Genomic DNA, 26,632 nt, shown 5'->3' with positions numbered 1-26,632 from the left:
ATCCTCTCATAAACTAGATGGGAAACATCCTTTACAATGCAACTTTTACCACGCAGTGCCTTTACGACGCAACTTTTACAACGCAAACCATTACAACGCATTGCGCTGGGGGGCGCTCTAGGATAGGGAATACGTTTAATTTACTGTCCAACACCTTCCCTAGTGTCCACGGGGACTGGAGTTGGAATAGTAATTTAAACTATTCACTATCCAGCGCCCCAAAGCACTATGCGTTGTAAAGGTATTCGTTGTAAATACCGCGTTGTAAAGGCATGCGATGTAAAAGTATGCGTTGTAACGTCATACATCCAAACTAGATGGGTGATTCACTCAGAGACTGGAAGATGTGGAATTGTTCTAGGTAGGAAAATAGTACATATAGCCAGAGTACATAATAAAAGCCACTAACTGCAAGTAGCTCCAAGTGACAGAAGTAGCTTGCAGCGTCTCAGTAAAAAACGAAGGCAACAAGGATGTCCCACACTGGAATGGGCCCTGATGTGGCATAGAACCGAGCACAAACAAAGAGCAGAGGCACTGATGTCAAGTTGTTAAGCCAGTGGGTCACAAAAGAGTACACTGCCTCCTGAATGGGAACAATTCTCCATAGAAAGAGGGTGGAACGAACTGGGATGAGCTGGGTGTCCACGATGAAGCAGAGGCCTCCACGAATGCCCAAGTGAGCTGAGGTCCACTACGCTTGGTGTAACGAAGGGAAAACACTGTAATCATGCATTCAGTATCCTACCCTGTTCCACTGAATGGTGATGGCATGAGAGATTCATCAATCAAAACAATGAAGAATTTCATGAAGGCTTGCCAACGCAGCCTTTGACCACAAGGCAGTCATCTTGATTTAGTTGCCAACTTACTTAGTAGCACACAGTCCTCTCACTTGGTGCAAATCATTGCCGCGGCTTTCCACCGCAGGACATATTACAGGAAGTCACTGCACGCCAGGGATTCAGGCTCCGCTGTCAAATACACTCATCACCTATTAAATTCCTGAGGCAGAGCCAGGTCTTACTGCTCACAGAAGAATTTCAGCAGGAATAATGAAGCCTCATAACCTGTGCCCAAGGCGGTGCCATGCAGGACTCCAGATACAGTAAGCACACAACCCATCACAAGACAGTAACAATAAATATGTTAAACAAAGGCAATGGACACACAAAGCAAACATGACACACAACTTGACAAAAAGGGTGACGGAACCACAGAGCAGGAGAGAAAGGAGAAGAGAAATGAAAACAACATTACACAAGGACACACGATGGTAAAAGGAGCAAGCCTCAGCGGCTTATCGCTGCAGATTTTGCACATCTGCTTGAGGTCCTTATTGTGAGTAAAAGGAGATTCAAGGTATGTAACAATAAAAAGGATCTCACTTTGAGATCCTGGAAACTCAATATAGATACAATTAATATCTCATCAATTGTTGCTTGGTTATCTGTATATTGATAGTTATTAGCCAATTCAGGCCTCATACAACAGGAAATATCAAGTGCCTTACCAAGTAGTGTGGGGAGAACTCGATGAAGAAGCCAAACTTCACTGTCTAGTTCCTTTTTCCAGCTTCTCCCCCCCCCCCCCAATAATCTTATTTCCCTGAATCACAACAAAGTGTCTTTGATCGCATTGGAGCTTTCGTAAAGGTTTGTGGGTATCAGCAACATGTAACTTCTATGACACTTCCCACTTCCAAACTCCTCTATTTGGACAACTTCCTTTATATTGATACCAGATCATTAACACTGGACATGGTTGAAGCTCAGTGGTTTACTAAAAGCCCATATTGCTTCTTATGGCCTGCTCTCAGCTGCGGTATTAATGTAAAGTTAGTATTGCATTATTACTCAGAGGCATGCAATAAATTGGGACTTTCTATTCAACAAAAGCCGAGCCTGTGTTATTTATTCAAACTTTATTTTAGAAATCTTTATTTGCACATTTACACAATTTGATACAAACACACACTGGCACAGCCACCAAACGACCGCATTACTCACAGGGACATATACACTATATCTTAAGGGCTACAATGGGCTATTGATTCTGTGTGCTCCAAAGCTGTGTCTTGAGAAGAAGGTTGTACCGGGTTCCCTAATTTTCTTCAGGACTTTGATCAACACTTCACATCCCTGTTCAACTTGCAACAAATCAGATACCTCAGGTTCCTTGGACAGCTGAGTGTGCAAGTAGCTTCATGAATTATAAAGTCAAATAAAGGCACAGAGAAATAAACCAGATGAGATGTGTGTAAGGATGATAAGTCACCCATCAATACTCTGACAAGTTTTGTCAATATATTGTATGGGTTTGTTTTGTACAGCTGTTAAGAACATATCAATCGTTGCCTGTAGGTTACAGCAGCAACCGAGAGGATATGTGGACACACTTACTATTGCTTATCTAAAAAAGTTTGTCTAACCGTCTTCCTGATACACGTGTGTTGGAAGCACACAGAATCTCCCAATTCAAAGACAGGAATATGCACCCACAACACTGATCACTGTAAACCTGAAAGTGTTCATCGTCATCTTCTCTACGGGCCCCCGTCGCACGATCAGCTGCTGGGGGGTAATCTTGGTCTATGAGATCTGGACAAGGTGTGTATGTCTCCCACAAAACCTAGATGCTTCTCCTTTGTGGGAGCGCCCCAATTCCTCCACGCCTCTCCTTGCTGGGCATACCTAGCCTGAATTCCACCATGGAGAGTGCTCATCCTGAACTGAACGTAGTCACTTCAGCTCACCGAATGAGTTGCCCTCAGAGTATTTTAATGCGCAGGAGATGAAGAAAATAGCATTTGATGATGAAGTCAGACCCATCTGAGTTTACTGTCATGACCAGGCAAGGAATGTGTCATTGGTGGTCTTTATCTGTGAAAGGTGCTATGAAGTGATTTGCCATTAAAACACATTGAGCCAATGACCGATCAACACATCGTTTTGCCTGTAGATTTATTTCAGTTATATATCAATAGGACCCCTATGAAAAATTGCAGGGCCCAATGAACTGACAGAAGAGGGAATTTCCTGCCTTTCTGGGTATCAAATTGTTTTCGGGGGGGGGTGAATTTTTCAACATTGACAGCACTGACTTGAGACCATTGTTAATTAGTCATTTGAGACGTGCACAGTTTTTCCCACATAGCATCGTATGTGATAACCTTTAAATGAGGGAACTGGTATGGCAATATTTTACACTCATGACACATTTGTGCTTGTTATACATTGGTGCTATCACCGATGGCCAGTCATATTCCCCCCATTTATCCTCAAAGGGCAACGAGTCCCTGCAAAAACGACTTCCACATTTAAAGAAGCATTAGCAATGCCAATAGGTCTCCGCTTTAGAGGCTGAATTATTAGCTGGGCTAGTGCTTTTTTACTTTGCTGCTCACATGTGCGCAAATGAGTTAAAATGCATGCAAACGTATGGGACTCCTTGTAAAGGTGATGTGATGCAAGTGCACATATGTATCATGATGCATGCATGCTTACACATTGTGAGATACAGTGGGCATTTTTCTTTTTTAATGTACCGCTCTAACACGGTAGACCACTACCCTCGAACAATCAATTAAAAGTAAAAAAGGAAGAACAACAAAGTGCACACCAGCGTAAAAGCTAAAAGAGCGTAGACAGCTACCGATTTGCAGCTGTCTGCCCCTAAAAAAAATAAAAACAGAGTAATAATAATAAAAGGTAAAACAAACGGAAAAGGGAGGGGAGCATTAGCAGACATCAATCCCCATGGTCAAAAAAGTAAGCGAGTGGCCCAACAGCACTTTACAACTTCCAGAACCTCATTATTAAATAAATAAATAAATAAAATAATTAAGAAATTAACACAGGGAGCATTGGGGGTAAGTAAAAAGAGCATGTAGTGAGCAGAGGAAAAAGAGATTGAGAAAGCACGTATACCATGCACTCCAAATGAGTGCTGGAAGCAAAAGGAAAAAAAGCAAGTCCCCTCAAGTTAACATGACTAGGAAGGAAATTAATCGAATCAAGAGCAGGCATGTAAAATAGACTACAAAGCCATCCAATCCTGACCAAATGGGTGGCTCAATTCTCCTAAGTCTATATTGGAAACAATGGATCTTTCAAAAGACAGCTAAAGCTGTTGGCGGTGGAGACCTAAACACTAAAGTGTCCATGTGGAAGTCATTGATTTTAAGACTCTCACATAAATAACTTCCCTAGCAATTTGGAGTATCTTCAAACAGAGTAAATTGTGGACAATAAAAGCCTCCGTAGTACGTATTCTGTGAGTTTACTATAACTCTTTCTCCTCGTTATTCTCTTGGTAGTCTATAGGACCATGGTTAATTCAACATTGGTTGACTCTGTTGATTATCTGGCCCTTGTTGCATACACAGTGCAGCTTTGTATGGCAGGAACAGTGTGCTTAGACATGGATGTAGTGTTTTATTCACTACAGCAGGGTACAACAGCTAGAAGGGGGGTAACACAACCGCTGAAGCGCTCACGCCACATCGGCCTCTAGTGGGTTACTCACAAGTCAACATCTGTGGACAAGCACTTGAAACAATAATTGAGGTCACATAACTTCGTGCTCACAGTGCAGGTGGAATTGCTGCCCTTCTGTGATATAAACAACCCAAAAGAAATGTATGTTTCATGCAGGACAGCACAAAATAATGGATCTGTCAGCCATTTTCAGTGATCTACTAGCGTGGACTTCTGTAGACATTTCTTTGGTAAAGGGAATCAAGTCCAGTGGCAGAGGTCAGAAACATGAAATAAACTTTTTTCCCTTGTGATTTCACATGGATCTTTCTTCCTTCAGATCCTGTAGACCAGTTAAAGACTAGCAGTCGCCTGTTACAGAGTGTAAGTGTGCTGGTGTTATGCATTCAACCATCTCACACGCCCACAGAGTGAACACCAATCTTGCCCGTCTCATATGCTTCCTTTTGGGCAATTATAGCCTCACCAGTTTTTTACATTGGGAGCTCAGGTGTTTTATTCTTACTGCTCTTTTATTTAATTAACATTAGGGCCCTGACTGCAGGTCATCCATTAAGCTTCATGAATCCATTAACGGGAGTGTTGGGCTCCATACGGATTACAACTACCCTGGGCTCACCATGAGTCAGGTGTGTTTCACTCAGACACTTAGCAAGTGTTTCCTGGTGAAATACTAGGAGTAAATGGAGATTACGAAAAGGTGCCTTGGGCCTTATGTACAAAGAATGCATTCAATAAAGTGGTCGCAATTTGCGCACCAAATTTTACTGAATACATTTGCATTTTGCAAAACCGACCTATGTACTAATCAGCCAGTTTTTAAAATAAACCAACTGTAGCGGGTCACTATACGTCCTACCTAATGAATATTAATGAGGTAGGTTGCAAATTGTGACACAAGTTCCAGAGACCTTTTTATTTTAAAAGAACTAAGCAGTGATCCCTGAACGTTCGTGATGGTCTTTCAGAATCCTCTAAATCTGGCATTGTTGGTCACAGTACCTAAAACGGCCAACAATGGGATTTACAAGCTGGCACTCTGATCGCATGAAACACATCCCCAGATACATAAATGCACTTTCCTCGATTCCTTACGCCTGCGTACAACAGCAAGTGGTTAGCCCACGCTCTGTTTTAGGATGAGTAGGGGCCACTGAGACACAATCACTTTCAGGTTTACAGTACGAAGAACACTTAGGACACATTGGTTACAGTGTACACCACATGACAGTAATTGCACGGCGCCCCCTTCAGGGAGGACATGAGTGTACAGTGGGCTGTACAGCAGTTCATTGCCTGGGATCCCTGTGTTCACAGCTCACTTTGGAATGTGGAAAGAAGGGACAGAACCAGAGACAGAAACATCCATTAAAACATTTTGCAATCATCACAACAATAGCTTTTTTTTAAATTAGCCTCATTTTTCTGGCTAAACCCCTTTCTTTAATGTTAAATATAGCACAAACAAGCATGCATACATCACATCTAGTGATTATGCAGGTGATTCATCCACAGCTCTCAGTTTAATAAGAAGCCATCTGCCAAAAAACATTTGCACTCTTTGCCAAGATGACACTGGCTGCAATACCATGAGAAGACAGCGGGGGCAACATTCAACTAATGGCACCAGCTGCAGTACCATGAGAAGACAGCGGGGGCGACATTCAACTAATGTCACCGGCTGCAGTACCATGAGAAGACAGCGGGGGCAACATTCAACTTATGTCACTGGTTGCAGTACCATGAGAAGACAGCAGGGGCAGTATTTAACTAAGGCATTGGCTGCAGTACCATGAGAAGACAGCAGGGGTGACATTTGACTAATGTCACCGGCTGCAGTACCATGAGAAGACAGCGGGGGCAACGATTAACTAATGGCACCGGCTGCAGTACAATGAGAAGACAGCGGGGCGACATTTAATGAATGACACCAGTTGTAGTACCATGAGAAGGCAGTGGGGGTGACATTCAACTAATGGCACATGCTGCAATACCATGAGAAGACAGCAGGGGACACATTCAACTAATGGCACTGGCTGCAGTTCCATGAGAAGGCAGTGGGGGGCGACATTGAATTAATGTCACCGGCTGCAGTATAAAGTGAAGACAGCAGGGGCAACATTTAACTAATATCACCGGCTGCAGTGGCACGAGAAGGCAGTGGGGGTGACATTCAACATATGGCACCGGCTGCAGTACCACGAGAAGGCAGTGGGGGCACATTCAACAAATGGCATTGGCTGCAGTGCCACAATAAGACAGGGGTAGAGACATTCAGCTAATGGCATTGGCTGCAGTACTATGATAAAACAGCGGGTGACATTTAACCACGGGAAGGCTGAGGGGGAACCAGGGGCACAACAGCTGCAGTAGTTTAGCCAGGCACAGTAGATGAGCTCCAAAGAGCCAGGATCTGAAAGAAAGCATTGATTGGCATCTGGTACATGGCACTGGTGACAGTATGCGGCATGGCCATAGGCCAGTGAGCATGGCCTGGATCATCTGTTTGGGTGAAAAAAATGATTCATGTTTCACACAATATCTCCTAATGGTGATGTACAGTGGAATTATAATGGACTTTTCCATATATTTAAAAATGTTCCTGGTATCAATGATCTCTCCATCTCTCTGAATATTATGCTGGTGTAAGAGCTGATGAGATACCTATAGGTTGTATCCTTGATGCCAGTGTGACCTGAAGTGATACTGTGGCGCTTCTGATTTCTTTCAATGCCCCATCCAGATGCATAAACTGTGGAAAATCTAGTACAAAGAGTGATACATATTTTACTTACCGACTGCTTTTTGTGTAATGAATTTTGACCTGGCTTTTCAGAAAGTTTGGTGCATTTGCCTTTACTGGCCAAACAATATTTAAGATGTGCAAATGATTCGGTGTTGACACAAACATGTCTGCAATGGGCACATTAATCATTCTCCTGGGAACGTAGAAGTCTGGGACAAAGAGCTAATGGGAAGTGAACATTTTGTTGTGTTTCCAAGATGGTATACTACTGTTCTAACGCGGGAAAGAAGAACACAGGAAACAGAGTAGGGAAGTATGTGAAAGATTATAGAAAAATGGTTTGACATTGAAAAAGGAAAAGTGTAAACTATTTCAAAAGAAAACTGAATACTTAGGAAATACCACATCAGATAAGGAGTAGTACCAAAAAAATCTGTTATTAAAGCAATTCACATTGCTCCCACTCATGATTCAAAAGAAAAAATACTATCTTTTACAGGATTGTGTGACTATTATAGTACATGTGTTAGTAACTTTGCTGAAAATATTAAGCCAATGAAGAGGTTTCTAGGGAAGGATACCCTGGGATCACTGTCACAGATAATGGGGTTCAGTTGACATCTAAGGTGATGAAAGATTATCGGAAAACATATATATGCTGCAGTACATGACCCCAATGTAATGGACAAGTGGTGAGATTTAGCAGGGTGATCAAGGAAAACCTAGCTTGAATCCAGTGGCATAGTGAGCACAGGACCTTTGCCTGGGCATTGCCTTAACACTTAGGGTGACAAAAGCAAAACGAACAGATGATGTAGGAAGGGTATGCCAGGACATGGGTCCCGTGCTCAATGTGCCAACGAATTCAAGCTAGCCTGGCCGATCAGGGGCGAGAACCTGCAACCGGTCCCAGTATGCTTGTTTCGTAATCCAAGCAGGACCTGGCCTGGCAGTTCCGGCTGGACTGTTCCCGTAAGGAACAGGGTCAAGACTGATTTGCATTTGGTTGGGTCCAAACTGGGGTGGCAGGGTGTGCAAAAAAACGATAGATCAAACCCAGATCTTTGACTGGGGGGTGAATGTCTATTCTTTTTGCTCTGGATATGTATAAGGACATCAGGTTCTTAGAATTGTATAGATAAATTGGTTTAAAGCTTTGTGATAATGCTCTGAAGTAATATGTATTATGTTTTTTCTTATCCATTGAACTTTATGTGTGCTGAGTAAGTGAGGAGTTTATGTGATGGGATTTCCCTGATCCTGAATCGAACGTACCCTAATGTGAGATTGGTGGCAAAGTAAGTAATTTAAAAGAGCTGTTGACGAACTTTACGTTATTAATATCCACATTTTTAAACAAGTGCCTTCGGAACACTTGCCTAACTAATAGTTCTGTGTGTAAACATCCCCCACACGCGTTACAGAAGCATCTGAACATGGCTGGTCAAGAATCACCGAAGGAGGGACTTTATATGGCACTAATTTAACTGTGTTGTAGTCAACTGTTGTCATACATATTGATGACAGTACTTGCATGTGTAACTAGTGATTGAAAAGTTAAGCATTGCTGTTGTTTTGTTTTTCTATCTGTCTCTTTGTAGACCCAGTTTAAAATAATGTATTTAGTTGTTTTAACCTACTCAAGGATACCTTGTGTTCACGCACAGTAATCAGGGCGAACTTTGTTCCATTCTGTATTATATTGTTCATATAACACTTCCCTGGTTCTACATAAATAGTTTTCCATAAACATTACAGATTAGACACTTATAGTCCTTCATTCTTTATCTTTTCTGAGTGACTAGGAATATGCGTCTGCCAACACACGACTATGGCAGATTAAATGCTACTGGGAATGTATACCACTGGGACTTTATACTTCTGGCAGTGTGTGTTACTGGGACTTTATACTACTGGGACTGTATGTAATGTAATGTAATTTTATTTTTATAAAGCGCAACTTACACTCCACGGAGCATCATGGCGCTAGTCACTCGTGTCCAAAAAGCATTGCCAAAGGGCTAGTGAGGTCTCAGAAGAATAGTGTCTGGTGTCTCTGGGGGTAAGATTTAGACTAGGGATAAACAGGCTGTGTCTGTGAGTTTGTAGACCCAAGTTTTTAACGCCTTCCGAAAGAGGTTCTCTGATGGGATCTGACGTAGTTGAAGTGGGAGTTTATTCCAGGCTCTGGCTCCTAGCACTCCCAGAGATTTTCCTCCTTTCGTGGCTAGCCTATAGTTGGGAGTCACCAGCAGATTCAGGTTGGATGATCTGAGTGAGCGAGAAGGCACATATCTTCCAAACCTTTTGGACAGGTAAGAAGGCCCTAGCTGGTGGTAGGCCCTGAAGGTAATTATTAGGATTTTAAACAGCACTCTCTTGTGAATAGGCAACCAGTGTAAGATCTTGAGTGCTGCTGAAGCAGACGACTTCCTGGGCCATCTCAGCACAAGGCGGGCGGTGGCGTTCTGGACCATCTGCAGTCTATGCAGTACTGCTTTACTGGAACCTGCATATAGACTATTGCAGTAGTCCAGCCGGGAGGTAATGAGGGCCACCGCTACCGTCTTTCTAGCTGTCAGAGGGAGAAAGTCAAAGATCTTTCTGAGGCCTTTGATTATGTTAAAGCAGGACCCTGCCACAGTACCTGCTTGTTGTCTGAATGATAAAGCCTCATCAAACCTGATCCCGAGGTTGCGGGCCGTGGTAATGGTGGTTGGGGGGATTTCTGCATCTTGAGGCCACCACAATCTTGGGGAAAAAAGGTTTTGTTTCCCAAATGGGAGGATTTCAGTCTTGCCCGAGTTGCATTTGAGATGATGTTTTCTCATCCAGTCAAAAGTAGCGGTAAGACAATCTCTCAGGTTTTCCTCTGCATTAGTTGTGTTGCTATCCAGAACGAGGATAAGCTGAGTATCGTCAGCGTAAGATATAGTGTTTATGTGGAAAGATGAAATTAGCTCTGTCAAGGGGGTCATGTAAAGATTAAACAGTACTGGGCTCAGACTGGAGCCCTGTGGTACCCCTGTTTTTAATGTTTTCTCCTCTGAGCAATATTTCCCCAATATCGTGACTTGTTTCCTTTGACTGAGAAAATTTTTCAGCCACTCAAGAGCTACTCCTGCTATTCCTGATTCTGCTAGGCGGCCAATTAATACGGAGTGTGAGACCGTATCAAAGGCCGCCGATAGATCGAGCAGAACCAGAACAGCCTTTTTACCTTCATCCATAGCAGCTTTCAGAGTCTCCACCATGTGTAAGAGTGCTGACTCCGTGGAGTGTTTGGCTCTGAAACCCGCCTGGTTAGGGTGTAAGATGTCGTTTTCCTCTAGATGCCTAGTCAATTGTTTGTTTACTGCTGCTTCCGTAAGTTTAAAAAGAATTGGGAGCAGCGAGATAGGGCGGAGGTTTGAGATCGTAGTAGGGTCTGCTAGGGTTTTTTTTTGCAGAGGCTAGTTTCCATTCGGCTGGAATGGCGGCAGTGGACAGGGAAGAATTAATGATAGCATTTATGCTCGGGTTTAAGGTGTCAACAAGAGCATGTAGCAGCAGGGGAGGGCAGGGATCAAATGGGGAGCCAGATTTACTGGATAAAATGGCCTGACGAGTTGCTACCAGACTAACATGAGTGAATTCATGTAACTGGGTGTTATCGTTATTTAGTCTTATGGCTTCTGCGCGGGGGAAGGCAGGCGGATCCAGAAAATCTTTCGTAAGATCGAATATTTTCTGTTCAAAGTAATTGGCTATTGAGTTGCATAATGCAAGTGAGGGAGGGATCTCTTGTCTAAGAATCTTAGGGTTCATAAAGTCATCGACTATTTTAAAGATTTCTTTTTGTTTGTTGTTCGAGGAATTAATGACTTCTAAAAAATAGTCTTTTTTAGCAGTTTTAATCATTACATGGTACTGTCTCCTAGCAGTTTTATAGGTGGTGAGTTCTTCTTTTCTATAAGAACGACGCCATTTCCTTTCCAAGGTTCTTACCTCTTTTTGTTTTTCCTTTAAGGAGAGGGAGAACCAGGGAGCGGACCTTTTATTCCGTTTCTTGCTCACTTTACTTGAATCTGCTGGCCCACATAATTCTGTGATCCATTTACAGAAACTGTTATAGTCTGTTTCGGAATTTCCTGTCAGATGGGGTTTAGTTTCCTCAGCAATGAGGGGAAGATTGGGAGTGGCCCTAATTTTTTTCCAATCTTTCTTTGTCTGGACTTCAATTTTCCTATGGTCTGATTTAGACCCTTTTCTTTCTATAGTCAGTTTAAAGGGGACCAGCCAGTGGTCAGTCCAGGTCTGGATGCGGGGAGATTCAACTGTCATGATTTTAGTATTGGTGCAAATTCAGTCTAGCAGATGCCCCGCTTTATGTGTATACCACTGGGACTTTATACTCCTGGCACTGTGTGCTACTGGGACTTTATACTACTGAGCTTTATTCTTGTGGCACTGTGTGCTACTGAGACTTTATACTCGTGGCACGGTGTGCTACTGGGACTTTTTACTACTGGGACTTTATACTCGTGGCATTGTGTGCTACTGGGACTCTATACTTCTGGTAGTGTGTGCTACTGGGACTTTATACTTCTGGCAGTGTGTGTTACTGGGACTTTATACTACTGGGACTGTATACCACTGGGACTTTATACTCCTGGCACTGTGTGCTACTGGGACTTTATACTACTGAGCTTTATTCTTGTGGCACTGTGTGCTACTGAGACTTTATACTCGTGGCACGGTGTGCTACTGGGACTTTTTACTACTGGGACTTTATACTCGTGGCACTGTGTGCTACTGGGACTCTATACTTCTGGTAGTGTGTGCTACTGGGACTTTCTACTGCTGGGACTGTATACCACTCGGACTTTATACTCCTGGCACTGTGTGCTACTGGGGCTTTATACTCTTGGCACTGTTTGCTACTGGGACTTTATACTACTGAGCTTTATACTCGTGGCACTGTGTGCCACTGGGACTTTATACTACTGGGACTTTATACTAGAGGCACGGTGCACCTCTGGGACTTTATACTACTGGGACTTTATACTTGTGGCACGGTGTGCTACTGGGACTTTATACTGCTGGGAATTTATACTCTTAGCACTGTGTGCTACTGGGACTTTATACTACTGGGATTTTGTACTCTGAGCACTGTGTGCTACTGGGACTTTATACTACTGGGGCTTTATACTCGTGGCACTGTGTGCTACTGGGCTTTATACTACTGGGAATTTATACTCTTAGCACTGTGTGCTACTGGGACTTTATACTACTGGGAATTTATACTCTTAGCACTGTGTGCTACTGGGACTTTATACTACTGGGGCTTTATACTAGTGGCACTGTGTGCTACTGGGACTTTATACTACTGGGACTTTATACTACTGCGACTTTATACATCTGGGACTTTATACATCTGGGACCTATTACTACTGGGACTTTATACTTCTGAGACTTAATACTTCTGACACGGTCTGCTACTGGGACTTTATACTACTGGGACTTTATACTTCTGGGACTTAATACTTCTGACACAGTGTGCTATTGGAACTTTATACTACTGGGACTTAATAATACTGGCAGGGTCTGCTACTGGGACTTTATACAACTGGGACTTGACTTAATACTTCTGGCACAGTGTGGTACTGGGACTTTATACTTCTGGGACTTAATACTTCTGGCAGTGTGTGCTACTGGAACTTTATACTTCTGGGACTTAATACTACTGGCACGGTGTGCTACTGGGACTTTATACCTCTGGCACTGTCTGCTACTGGGACTTCATACTACTGGAACTTTATACTTCTGGGACCTAATACTTCTGGCATGGTGTGCTACTGGGACTTTATACTACTGGGACTTTACACTACTGGGTCTTTATACTACTGGGACTTTATACTACTGGGACTTTATACTACTGGGACTTTATACTACTGGGGCTTTATACTTCTCGGACTTTATACTACTGGGACTTTATACTACTGGGGCTTTATACTTCTCGGACTTTATACTACTGGGACTTTATACTACTGGGGCTTTATACGCGTGGAACAGTGTGCTACTGGGACTATATACTTCTGGGACTTAGTACGTCTGGCACGGTGTGCTACTGGGACATTATACTTCTGGGACTTTATACTTCTGGCACGGTGTGCTACTGGGACTTAACACTTCTGGGACTTAATAATACTGGCAGGGTCTGCTACTGGGACTTTATACAACTGGGACTTGACTTAATACTTCTGGCACAGTGTGGTACTGGGACTTTATACTTCTGGGACTTAATACTTCTGGCAGTGTGTGCTACTGGAACTTTATACTTCTGGGACTTAATACTACTGGCACGGTGTGCTACTGGGACTTTATACCTCTGGCACTGTCTGCTACTGGGACTTCATACTACTGGAACTTTATACTTCTGGGACCTAATACTTCTGGCATGGTGTGCTACTGGGACTTTATAGTACTGGGACTTTATACTTCTGGCACTGTGTGCTACTGGGACTTTATACTTCTGAGACTTTATACTCTTGGCACGTGTGGTACTAGGACTTTATACTCCTGTGACCATGTGCTACTTAGGCTTTATACCACTGGGACTTTAAACTGCTGAGACTGTGTGCTACTCAGCCCGAATGCCACTAGGACTGTGTTGAGCGGGGACTATCTTCTACTGGGACTCTTTGGCACTGAGAGTGTCTGCTACTGGAACTGTGTGTTGAAGGAGCAGTGTGCTACTGGCACTGTTTGCTAACTCGACTGTAATCTACTGTGTGCTTCTGTGCTGAGTGTTTATGTTACCGGGTCTGTATATGACTTTGCACTATTGGGATTGTACCCTACTGGAAGTGTGCGCTGCATGTACTGTAGACTCCTGGGCCTCTATACTACTTGGGCTGTACGCTCTTCGCAGCTGTGTGCTACTGGGGGTGTCTGTTACTGGTGTTATCTGCTTCTGGTGCTGTGTGCTGCTGGCGGTGTCTGTTACTGGTGTTATCTGCTTCTGGTGCTGTGTGCTGCTGGGGATGTCTGTTACTGGTGTTATCTGCTTCTGGTGATGTGTGCTGCTGGGGATGCCTGTTACTGGTGTTATCTGCTTCTGCTTCTGGTGCTGCTGGGGATGCCTGTTACTGGTGTTATCTACTTCTGGTGCTGTGTGCTGCTGGGGATGCCCGTCACTGGTGTTATATGCTTCTGAAGCTGTGTGCTACTGGGGATGTCTGTTACTGGTGTTATATGCTTCTGGTGCTGTATGCTGCTGGTAATGTCTGTTACAGGAACTATATGCTACTGGTACTGTCTGCTAACTGGTACTGTATGCTACAGGGATGTCAGTTTATGCCACTGGTACTGTGTGTTACTGGGACTGTCTCTTACTGGGACTGTGTGTTACTGCTCCTGTGTGCTACTGGTACTGTAGCCTATTGGGATGTCTGTTACTGGTACTATATGTTACTGAGACAGTGTGCTAGTAAGGCTGTCTGCCACTGGGGGGCACTAGAGGGTGCCAAGCAAGATGGCTGCACTTGCGTGAGGCTCTTGCAGTTCGGGCAGACATCCTTCTGAAATCCTGGCCTTTTTGGCATCAACACACACCAGCAGCGGCCACACATGCATCGGAAACATACAGCGTTTGAATGAGACCAGTATGATGGCCCTTTCCTACCTGGAAACATGTTTTTGCAATTGCTGGCTCCCACGTTCGTTGGTCTCAAGATGGCGGCGGAGCGGATCGCTTGAGGTGGAATCGCAGCTGTGGGAGCGGGCGGAGAAGATCGGCTGCCCACTGCGAGCCTGCTGGTTCAGGAGTGCTGAGCCGCGGACCTGCTGGATACTACGGAGGGCTTATGTGGTGCCGCCACTCCTACTATGCCGAGGCTGTACCTGTGGGCCTCCGGCCTGCTGCACTGTGCTCCTGCGGGCTGCCGGACGAATCTGCGGCTGGCTGCTGCAGGGGACACACGGCAGAGTGGAGAGGCCGCGCAGGAGCAGCAGTGACAAAGGCCCCCCTCCCCCCCGCTGACTTGGGGTAGGAGTGCTGGTCTGGCGAGCCTGCCGCCGCTGTGAAGGTGAGAAGCGAGCGAGATCTGCCCTGCGAGGCCCGCATACGGCATACCGCCCTCTGCTGCCTGCTTTTCCATGCCGCCGGCGCTCCTCGCTGGGGCCTGGCGGGCCCACTGCCGGCTGCTGAGGCTGGAGCTGAGTTGCTCAAGGACCTGGGCGGATTGCTGAATAAGGGTGGTTACATTGTGGGGAGCCCGGGCCCAGAAGCGCGACCTACCAGTAATCCTGCATACTGCTGCTGCCACCTGGCCCATACCTGTACACTGTACGCTTGGGCATGCTCCACGCTGAGGGGCTGAGCCTGTAGCGTGACCCCATTTCCTACATAGACTGCAGGCCTGCACTGGGCTTGGGCGATGTTGCTGTGCCTCTCTTGCGCTTTGATGGAGTGTGAGGTCGGACCTGTGGACCCCTGCACAGCCCAAAGCTATAAGCGGGTGCCCAGCGGTGTGCAAGTGACTGGGCCCATCTCTGTGCCAGCCTTATAAAATGGACAATCCTGCCTCGGCTGGGTTACCTCAGAGTAGTGGGGCGAACTGGACCTGCTGTTGACACACTGATTATTCCCACGGCTGCACAGACTCTAGGGCCTCAACCCTGGGAGTGAAGACCCTACAGGCTGAACGCATATATCGGCAGCTACCCTACGACATGCTGGCGCTGACACGGTAATGAAATCCACTGCCCATGAGCTGCCCATAGACGAAGTGCGGCGGGTCGGAAGAGGTCCGGGCTTGAAACGAGCACGGAAGAAGCGACCTGCAATACAACAAGAGTGGAGCTGGAGGTATCTGCCTGTGAGGCGGGTTGACGTTTAGTGAGAGGCCACTCACTCTTCCTTTGGGCGTCGCACCAGCGCTCTTGTCCCCTGTCGTCTCTACAGGTTCGTATCACCTGGAGAAAAGACACGCCCCCCCCCCCCGGCGGCCCGCTGAGCCGCAAATCCACCCACCGGGCCACGATGGGGAAACCGGATGGCAAATTTTCGATACCCGCAAGACTCCCCGCATCCAGACGGACCCGGACGAGGACCGCGCTGAAGCCCCAAACACATCCACGGCGGACCTAAAGGAATTGCTACTTGTAATGTAATGGAGCCTGATGTCAATTGAATCTAAGATGGATACTCCATGTCGGCCAGGATGGACGGCTTAACGCATAGGGTGGAAAAGCACGATGATCGCCTGACACAGGCGGAAAGGCGAATATCTGACTTGGAGGACACATCCAACGCCACAAATACCCGCACACTCGAAATGGATAGAATGTTGAAGGTGATTGCGGCTAAAAACGAGGAGTTGGAATCACGCTCAAGAAGGAACAACCTCCGCATTTTGGGGATACCAGAATCCACGCCTACCAGACGGATAGAGGAGTATGTGGAACGCTTGCTAATTGCACTATCCGGCAAAGAGGCCTTCTTGACGGTCTTCGTCGAGCCGCCCTCCCCCTGACTGCTCCCCCGCGTCCCATAATAGCTAAAATTCTAAACTACCGTGATAGAGACACCGCCCTCCGCCTAACCAGAGAGAAGGGACGCCTCATGCACGAGGGAACGATGATCTCCATATAACCGGATTTCACCATGGCCGTACAGGAGCAGAGACGCAAATTCCTCCAGGTGAAGAAGAAACTTCAGCAACTTAAGATCCCCTTCGCAATGCTGTTCCCGGCCTGCCTGAAAGTGACCTCACAATGGAAAAATCACTTTTTCACCAAGCCATAGCACGTTCAGGACTTCATCAGGGCTCTGCCCAGACCACCCGGAGTTCGACTGTCCCCTGCGAGACAGGAAGAAGACAACAGAGGCACATTGGACATTGAATAGCAGGCCCTACCGTCACAAGCCGCCAAATCCACGTATTAAGTTCCCGGCCGAGGGAGGGGATGCCGTCTCTGATTGAAGACGTAAATCACATTTCCCGTCCTTGTAGGCCATAGACACTACTAATGATAATGCGCGATATACGGAACCTAGACATGGAATCCTCAACTCAGTGGCAAATAGAACATTCCACACGACAATGGACCGTATGTTATTGGGGATAGGGGGTAACTAGACATTGCGGCTGAGGGGCCGGAGAGGCGTTCGTCAGCCTGCCCTCGATATGGAACTTCTGAAGTTTTTTGGGGTACGAGAAACTGGGCGCTCCCAAGGAGGAGGTTGGGGCCCAATGTGAATTGGGATGGGCTGGCTGCCCCCTCTCCCCCCCCTGACCGCATACAGTGATATGGACCAATACACTCTATCCCTGAACTGATGAGCTGGCGGTCTCCGATAGTGTAGATACACTGGAAACTGAACCGAAACTACCCTACATATGCCCACCCGAACACCCTTGCCCTGGTGAGGAAGACCCCTTTTCGCCCTCTGGACTCCACCTCTCAGGTGAACCCTTAATAGTATGGTTGTTAATGTTTTACTGCTAGTTATGGCATGGACTACATTGTGCTTCCCTGTTGGGAACACTGTGATGTGGGACTGGGGGAGGAAGGGAAGGAAGTGGACCACAGCAGGTTTGAGCTGCGGATGTGGTAGAGGGGAGGGAATGTTTTGTTTACGTCTGCGAGCTGCGGTAGACCTTGCGACAAGTCACAGGCCATATGGTATATTATCAACTTCCCGCCTAGATATCTATACCTATTTGTGTCAGACCACTGTTTAAGAATGTGTACTCACAATCTTCGCTATGGCTGAACGTTCGAGACCCCCCACATACCGCTTTTTCACTTGGAATGTAAGAGGACTGGGGGAACCCCACAAGCGCAGGCACATATTATCTTACTTGGATCGGCATGACATACACTGCGCGATGCTGCCGGAAACGCATTTCAATCTACTGTCTCTTCCACATTTGCCGCTCACTGGGCCAGTTATACCTGTTTTTCTTCCTACTCATCATACGCTCGTGGCACATGCATCCTGGTGAAGAAGTCCCTCCCGTACACTCCAATAGGTTCTGTTACAGACAAGCAGGGCCGGTACTCTATTCTCTTTATTATGGGGGGGATTTTAATGTCACAATTAATCCTACACTGGACCGCTCACAACCGCAACCACATCGCTATTCCCACTCACAATCCACCCTCAAGATGATAATTGAAGACCATGAACTGCTTGACGAATGGCGACACATACACCCGACAAGGCGGGAGGGCACTTGCTACACCACGGCCCGGGCCTCTTGGTCCAGAATTGACGCATGGTTTATTACTAAAGGCCAAATCCCTTGGGTGACGCACTCCTCCCACCCCTCCCGAACTTATTCGGATCACTTTTAGTGCTGGTCGCTATAACACCCCGCACATGGACTCTCCCTATTTAAGCAGGAACTCGAGCAGGAGATTACTGATTTGTTCCCTCGCAATGAGAACTCGGCGGAGCAATACACAACGGTGCGGGACGCTTTTAAAGTTACCATACGGGGCCTGTGCATCGCGAAGAGTGGCGGTATCCTGAGAGATATATGTTCCACTCTGCGCCGTCTGGAGACAGAACTAAAAAAGATTGAGGCGGAACTGCAGCATAATCCCACAGATGAGTTGCAAGCTAAGCTGCGCAGTGTGCTTAGCGAATATCAAGAGAAAGTGGAGAGCAAATGTAAATATAGATGAAAATATCATAGGGCGCGCCAGTATGGGGAGGGGGATAGACCTGGAAAGACACTTGCGACTCCAATTCGACCCCCACAGTTTTCGAATATTGTGCTGGAGATTGAAGATGAAAACGGCCAAACGCATAGTGATACGGCCGAGATCGTGGAGACCTTTCGTAAATTCTATAGAGGTCTTTACAAGACGCATAGAACCCAGACAATGGACTTCACCTCCTTTTTTGAGGATACAGCGATAGCTTGGCTGGGAGATGGGCAGAGGGAATTTCTTTTGAGACATCACGAGGATGAGGAAATCATAACGGCCATAATGCAATTGCAATCTGGGAAGGCGCTGGGGCAGGATGGCCTCCCTGCCGAATTTTATAAAACCTCCCTTCACCTACTCATCCCAATACTGCGACATGTGTTTGTGGAAGCTCGGGAGACGGGTATACTTCCCCCCTCCATGCGTGAGGCGCACATCATCTCCATACCCAAGCCGGGTAAGCCATTGGCTAATTGCGACTCATATATGCCTTTATCCTTAATAAATCTTGACGCGAAAATTTTTGCTAAATTGATTGCTAACCGTATTAGTCCCCTTATGACTGCGTTGGTGCTCCCTGGCCAATCAGGCTTTGTGCCCACTCGAGGCACATCACATAATTTTCGTACTTTATTCGCTCTCCTCGACGACATAGACCCTGACACTAACGCCGCAGCTATATTCCTTGACGCCACTAAGGCGTTTGATTCCCTGGAATGGGATTACCTTGCCTTCGTCTTGCAGCGCATGGGGTTCGCTGCCCTCTTCCTGGAATGGATCAATTTACTGTATTCGGCTGTACGAGCCAGAGTGATGGTCAACGGAGCTCAGTAGGCCCCCTTTACAATTACACGGGGCACCCGGCAGGGATGCCCCCTGTCACCCCTTCTCTTTGCTATAGCCATCAAGCCCTTAGCGGCAAAGGTTAGACAACATTTCCGAGACTCTGCATTGATATACCCAGAGAGACAGATCTTAATCTCTCTGTATGCTGACGATCTCACGCTGTACCTACGGGACCCAGCGGTAAGCCTCAACCCCATTCTTCGATTGCTCATTCTCTTTGGTCAATTATCTGGTATAAACGTAAACTGGGGGAAATCTCAAATATTCCCTTTAACAGAGGCCACGTTGGAATTCATTCCTGACTTTCTGTTGAAGTGGTGCGCGGATACAATCATCTATCTGGGCATTCGGGTCTCTCGATGCCGCGAGGAACTGATGCCCTCCAACTACGGACGCACACTTGACCTTGTCACGGATAAGATTACCAGATGGATCGCGATGCCTCTCTCCATGGCGGCCAGAGTATCTTTAATAAAAATGGTAATTCTACCCAAACTCCTCTACCTTTTTACTAACATTCCTTATGCTCCAGGCAGGTTTTTTATCAAATGTGTCAGAGCCCAATTGATCAGGTTAGCATGGGGCGTAAAGCAGCCCAGACTGGCATGGGAGGTTCTCACTCGTCCCTTTGAAGCTGGGGGATTTGAAGACCCCGATATGGAGCTATATTTTATCTGCGCCCAGGTGCACTTCGCGGCCTATTGGATGCACCCTGCCCCATACATGCCTCACCTAGCTGTTGAAGATGGTTATATAGCCCTCACACCAAGCACCGCGTATCTCAGCAAAGATGCGGTACCTAGACACCTGGCGTCTACAACTGTACAATGCACAACCAGTGCCTGGCTTGATTTGGCACATAAACTCAAATGCTCTGTTCTCTATTAGCCACTGATGCCCCTGCAGGGGAGACATGACCTACCAGTCAAGACAGAGGGGGGATGCCGCCGGATGCTGCAGATTGTCCTGCCTTACCTGGGGCCAATTATATAAGAACGGGCAATTTAGATCTAGTGACGACTTCTTTGGCACCACTACTCCCACTCCCTTGGAGCGCTTCTATTATGTGAGGCTTAGACAAGACATGCGCTCTCTGACTCAGTGCTTCCCACTAGAACCCACCATTACGCTCCCCCAACATTTTCTCCTGCAGCACACTTCCCCGGAACATGTAGTATCGCGATTATATCACTCAACTCAAGGGGAATGGGAAAGAGACCTAGCTCCAGCTAAGGGTAAATGGGAGGCGGAATTGGGAACTACCATCACGCCGGCGCAATGGTCCTTTTGCTGCCACCAGACGGGCGCCATATCTGCAAATAGTAGACTACGCCTGATACATTATAAATATATTGAGATGTAGGCACCTTGCTGTGTCAAATTTAATGATGTCAATAAAGGTCGGTTTGAAAATTAAAAAAAATAAAGGCTGTCTGCCACTGGGACTGTATGCTAATTGGAGTGGGTGCTAAAGCAACCATGTCGTCTGGGTCTATGTGCAGCTGGCAGTGTGTGCTGCTGGGACTGTCTCCTATGGGGAGTGTTTCCATATGGACTCTGTGCTTCTGTACTGATCATGTAGTCTACTGGGCTTGTATGCTACTGGGACTGGATACAACTAGGACTTTGCACTACTAAGACTTTATGCTGCTAGGAATGTATGCTACTGGAAGTGTGCAATGCTTTTTCGGAAGTGTCCTTCAATTCTATAGTCCTGGGACTGTGTACTACTGTGACTGTTTGCTACTAGGCGAATGTGCCCCTGGGATGTGTGCTACCAGAACTGTGTACGACTGGGAATGTGTGCTACTGGAGGGTCTGTACTACTGGGAATGTGTGCTACTGGGGGAGCGTCTCCATGGGACTGTCTGCTACTGGGAATGTGTGCTACTGGGGTTCTGTACTACTGCGACTCTGTGCTACTGGACGAGTGTGGTCCCCTGGGACTGACTGCTAATGGGACTGTCTTTTACTAGGTCTATATGCTACAACGACTGTGTGCTACTGGACGAGTGTGCCCCTGAGACTGTATGCTACTGGAACTGTCTTTTACTAGGTATATATGCTATTGCAACTGTGTGCTACTAGGGGAGTTTGGACTGTGTGTAACCAGAACTGTGTACGGCTGGGAATGAGTGCTACTGGGATGTCTGTACTACTGCGACTGTGTGCTACTGAGGGAGTGTGTCCTTCGGACTGTCTGCTACTGAGAATGTGTGCTACTGGGGGAGTGTGTCCCTGGGAATATGTGCTACTGGGAATGTGTGCTACTGGGAATGTGTGCTACTGGACGAGTGTGCCCCTGGGACTGTATGCTACTGGGGCTGTCTTTTACTAGGTCTATATGCTATTGCGACTGTTTGCTACTAGGGGAATGTGTCCCTTAGACTGTGTGTAACCAGAACTATGTCCGACTGGGAACGTGTGCTACTGGGGGTCTGTAGTACTGCGACTGTGTGCTACTGGGGTAGTGTGCCTCTGGGACGGTCTGCTACTGGGAATGTGTGCTACTGGGAATTTGTGCTACTGGACGAGTGTGGCCCTGGGACTGTCTTTTACTAGGTCTATATGCTATTGCGACTGTGTGCTACTGGACGAGTGTGCCCCTGGGACTGTATGCTACTGGGACTGTCTTTTACTAGGTCTATATGCTATTGCGACTGTGTGCTACTGGGGTGTTTGTACTACTGCGACTGTGTGCTACTGGACGAGTGTGCCCCTGGGACTGTCTGCTACTGGGACTGTCTTTTACTAGGTCTATATGCTATTGCGACTGTGTGCTACTGGGGTGTTTGTACTACTGCGACTGTGTGCTACTGGACGGATGTCCCCCATGGGACTGTATGCTACTGGGACTGTATTTTACTAGGTCTATATGCTATTGCGACTGTGTGCTACTGGGGGTCTGTACTACTGCGACTGTGTGCTACTGGACGAGTGTGCCCCTTGGACTGTGTGTAACCAGAACTATGTACGACTGGGAATGAGTGTTACTGGGGTGTTTGTACTACTGCGACTGTGTGCTACTGGACAAATGTCCCCCATGGGACTGTATGCTACTGGGACTGTATTTTACTAGGTCTATATGCCATTGCGACTGCATGTTACTGGTAGAGTGTGCCCCTTGGACTGTGTGCTACCAGAACTGTGTGCTAACGGGATTGTGTGCTACTGGGGGCCTGTAGTACTGCGACTGTGTGCTACTAGGGGAGTGTGCCTCTGGGACTTTAGGCTACTGGGACTGTCTGCTACTGGGAATGTGTGCTACTGGGGGTCTTTACTACTGCGACTGTATGCTACTGGAGGAGTTTGCACCTGGGACTTTCTGCTAGTGTGGCTGTCTGCTACTGGGGATGTGTGCTTTAGGCATGGTATGCTCATAGGATTGTATGCCATTAGAAGTTGTGTACTACTTAGACTGCTACTGGGATTGAATGCTGCTGATATTGTCTGCTGCTGGGACTGCATGGCAGCAGGTCTGCATGCCACTGGAACTACATTCCTACTGGGACTGTCTATTAATGGAACTGTCTGCTGCTGGTATAGTATGATCCTGGGATGGTTTGCTTCTCGTATTGTGTGCAACGGAGATTTGAGGGATGATTGATGCCAAGTCAATGTGAAGAAGAACAACAGTCTGTTGCACCAAACTTGGTTTGGTAATGAAATTGTAACTAGTTCTTTTTCATTCATGTAGATGAGCACTAATAAATAGGCTGATTCATATTTGATATGGACTACATTGTACACAATTTGCTTCTTAATACAGTCTATTTCTATAAATAGTTGCTTCTGAATATTTTTGCCCTTCGAGATTACTAAGGTGCATGACGTTGTAAATTGACATTTGGCCCTGCTAAGAAACGTTACTATTTAAGAAAGTACTAAATGCTGTAACCTGATCATCTCTCTACACCTACATAATACCATGCTTTTCAGTTCCAGTTGTACAACGTATGCATGGTCTTGCCTCAGTTGCTAACATTTTGGTTTGAGGGATATTGCTATTTGTTACAATCCATGGCCACCCGCGTGTTTGCTTTTGTCATCATATTCTACACATCTATCAACGACATGCAAATTATATTGTATCTAGCTGGACACCAAAAGTCATTGGAGTGGCAACAACATGAACTTCGTTTGAAAGTTGATGCAATCAAGGTAGTAGTGTTTGGCATATGGCAGAATATATTAAACCCCATTGACTGCCCTACTGATATGTACCCTTGATCTATACAACTAAAATAGTTATGCCAGTCTATCGTTTGCGCATAACTGCCCAGGCTAAAGCTGTCTCCATGTTTGAAATGTAAAAAATTCTATAAAGGATCCTTTACTATTTCTCCCCATCTTCTCAGTTACCATTTCCACTCACATACAGGTGGCCATACCATCCAACTAGAGATGTCAGCATACTTCATTTGCCTCCTACACTTCACGCAAAATGCAGTTGATCATCTGTCAGACCACATTTGTACAACTTTGTCAAAGCAATGTTTGCTACGTGTGGCATGGAGGGTTGGAGTCAAAGTGCTCTGCACTGCCCACTATGCCTCTCATGGCACAGGTTTACCCTTCCTTCACAAGAAGCATCATATTACAACTTTTAAAGACTAGATCAGCCTTCTCAATGTCGGCAATCAATCTGTGGAGCTTGCTTCTCCTAAAGACCCAGCTACACCTATAGGCTTATGGTAATCACACTGCTCCCTGCATTACTTGTTTGTTATGTCTAAGTGTCAGGGACATTCGCTTGGAGGCTATTTTTGTGGTATCTGATGGCTTTACAACCTACATATTTCTAATGAGCTTCTCTCTTCATGCCAGACTTAATTTCAAACGGTTCAAAGTGTTGAGGTCATTCACAAAGAGATTTTTCCTCAAGTTTCAAGATGTTCTTTGTAATTCATATTCTTTGTCTTGCCCTGACCTCAGCATGCTCTCATGGGCAGGGATGGGGTTCTAATCCTGAGTGGTTACTTAGCACCAGCTACACTGTGAAGTCCATGTCATAACGTGCACTGTGCATCATAGTGAAGCTGGTTCAGGTCATCTGAACACTTCTGCTAGCCAAGCTTCTCCACTGATATTGAAGTCTTTTAAAATAAATCTATCTGCGAAGGTATGAAATGCCAAAGCAAAGCCTCAGTTTAACACCTCTTTACCAGCTGTTGCCCAACTACTGTGCCAAGCATCAATCGACCACAAGTTTCATTTCAGCAGCAGAGAGATGTACAGCACCATTCTGCGACAAGAATCCACCCAAGGAAGACTTGGTGGTAGTTGAAGAATTGATCTATCAATGGAGACAGGAATGAAAATAAATATGTAAACAAAGACAATTGTTGGGACGGAACACTACTAATAATGGTTATAGCTCGAGATCCCAGTGCATGGATATGTGTGAGTCAGAGAATCTCTGCAAAGGAAGAAGAAAGAGTTCGTATAATCCTCATCATCCTCACTTACCAAGGGTTGCATTAAAAATACTGTTAAAGATACATCTTTTCAAGGCTCCATCCCACAGCAATATCCTTTCATAATGCTGTAGACTTGAATCTAAGAGTATGTTGCGGGATTTTATCAATTGTAATTTTTTTTACTTCACATTGGAATGTCGAAGCTGGTTGACAGTATCAAGTTAAAGAGTTTGTATTTTTTCATATTTTAGGCAGTGGTCCAGGGTGGTGTCGGTCTTGGAGGATATGTATGTAAAAATTCATCAGGATTACCCAGGGACAACCGGGCAACTGGATGCAGAGAAAGTAGTTTGTATTCTTACTTTTCCGATTTCAAGAACAAACCTGCACTATGTTACCGGCATTTGTCACAGTCTGCCATTGGTAAGTCCTTTTAGGTCATTCGGTAGTCTGGGGATGATGGAGGATTTGTTTTTGACTTTGTAGTTCCAACCGACCGACACCGATTTTTGGCTTTGGTTCACTGAGGATTCTTCAACCCTTGCGTAATCATGGGACAGAGAGACTGCTTAGAATTGTGTTGGAGATAAGGTTGAGGATCAATTGGCAGTGTAGGGCAAACAGGTCATTAAAGTCACCACCCAGTTTATTCTGTATGTCCAAGTCAACTCCTTTGGACACGGTGCCTTTTTCTGCATTCATGCTGGACGGCGCTTGACAGAAGCACAATTGTCACCGTTCCGAAACCCTCTTAAAACAAAAGGCTGGAGAACACAAGGTGATGCAATACAATGTCCCAACCATGTATGGCTCCCAGGCAGCCATGACAGATATACATTAGCAGCGATCCGGTCAGGAGAGGCGGCAATGCTGAGTGTGTCCCCTCAAGACTGGCGTCTGTCTGTCTGCCTGGTTCTGGTATGGCATTAGTGAGTGGGGTGGCTCGCCAGCTGTGAGTTCCTGCTCAACAGCTGCCTCCCGGATTTCATGTCAGGATGATGGGGGGGTGAGGGGGAATCAATCCCTGGGATCCTTACACTTCACACAATGCGCCATTTCTTCCAAATACCTTTCTACTTGGATGGTAGTGCTGAGAAAGCCAAACTTGCTCTGCAGTACGTCGGTGGCTTCTTTCAGCACAGTCTCTGCATCGGTGCTGTCATCTGATGGCAAAAAGTAAGAAATGGTTTAGAAGAAAAGGCAACTGTGGGGCAGACTCCTTCCAACAGAGATCAAACATAGGTGGACTGGATAGAAGCCATCTTGCCATGCAAACTGTGGTGGAGGTGGGAAGTGGCATTAGTTAATCTGAGCTCTGTTGTTAAAAGAAGGGGGAAATGTCAAACTTGGAGTCACACTTAATCAATTATTTCTCTTGTGTAATGGAGAAAGTAAAAATGTTGGGAGCGGAGGTC

General features: G+C 46.1%; 1 protein-coding gene across 3 annotated transcripts in view; it reads right to left on the bottom strand.

The window, feature by feature from the left end:
* Nucleotides 1-3,070: 3,070 nt before the first annotated feature.
* SLC30A3 (solute carrier family 30 member 3) overlaps nucleotides 3,071-26,632 on the bottom strand; it is a 534,152-nt gene continuing 510,590 nt past the window's right edge. For all 3 annotated transcript variants that reach the window (XM_078650094.1, XM_078650096.1, XM_078650095.1), the window contains exon 8: nucleotides 3,071-26,380. In XM_078650094.1, coding sequence (XP_078506220.1) covers nucleotides 26,235-26,380 — 146 coding nt within the window. In that variant the 3' untranslated portion in view covers nucleotides 3,071-26,234. The remainder of the gene's footprint in view (nucleotides 26,381-26,632) is intronic.

Source organism: Lissotriton helveticus, chromosome 6 (genome assembly GCF_964261635.1).
Source record: "Lissotriton helveticus chromosome 6, aLisHel1.1, whole genome shotgun sequence".
Classification (NCBI taxonomy): domain Eukaryota; kingdom Metazoa; phylum Chordata; class Amphibia; order Caudata; family Salamandridae; genus Lissotriton; species Lissotriton helveticus.
Note: the sequence above shows the minus strand (reverse complement) of the source record. Positions and strands in the feature narration are given on the sequence as shown.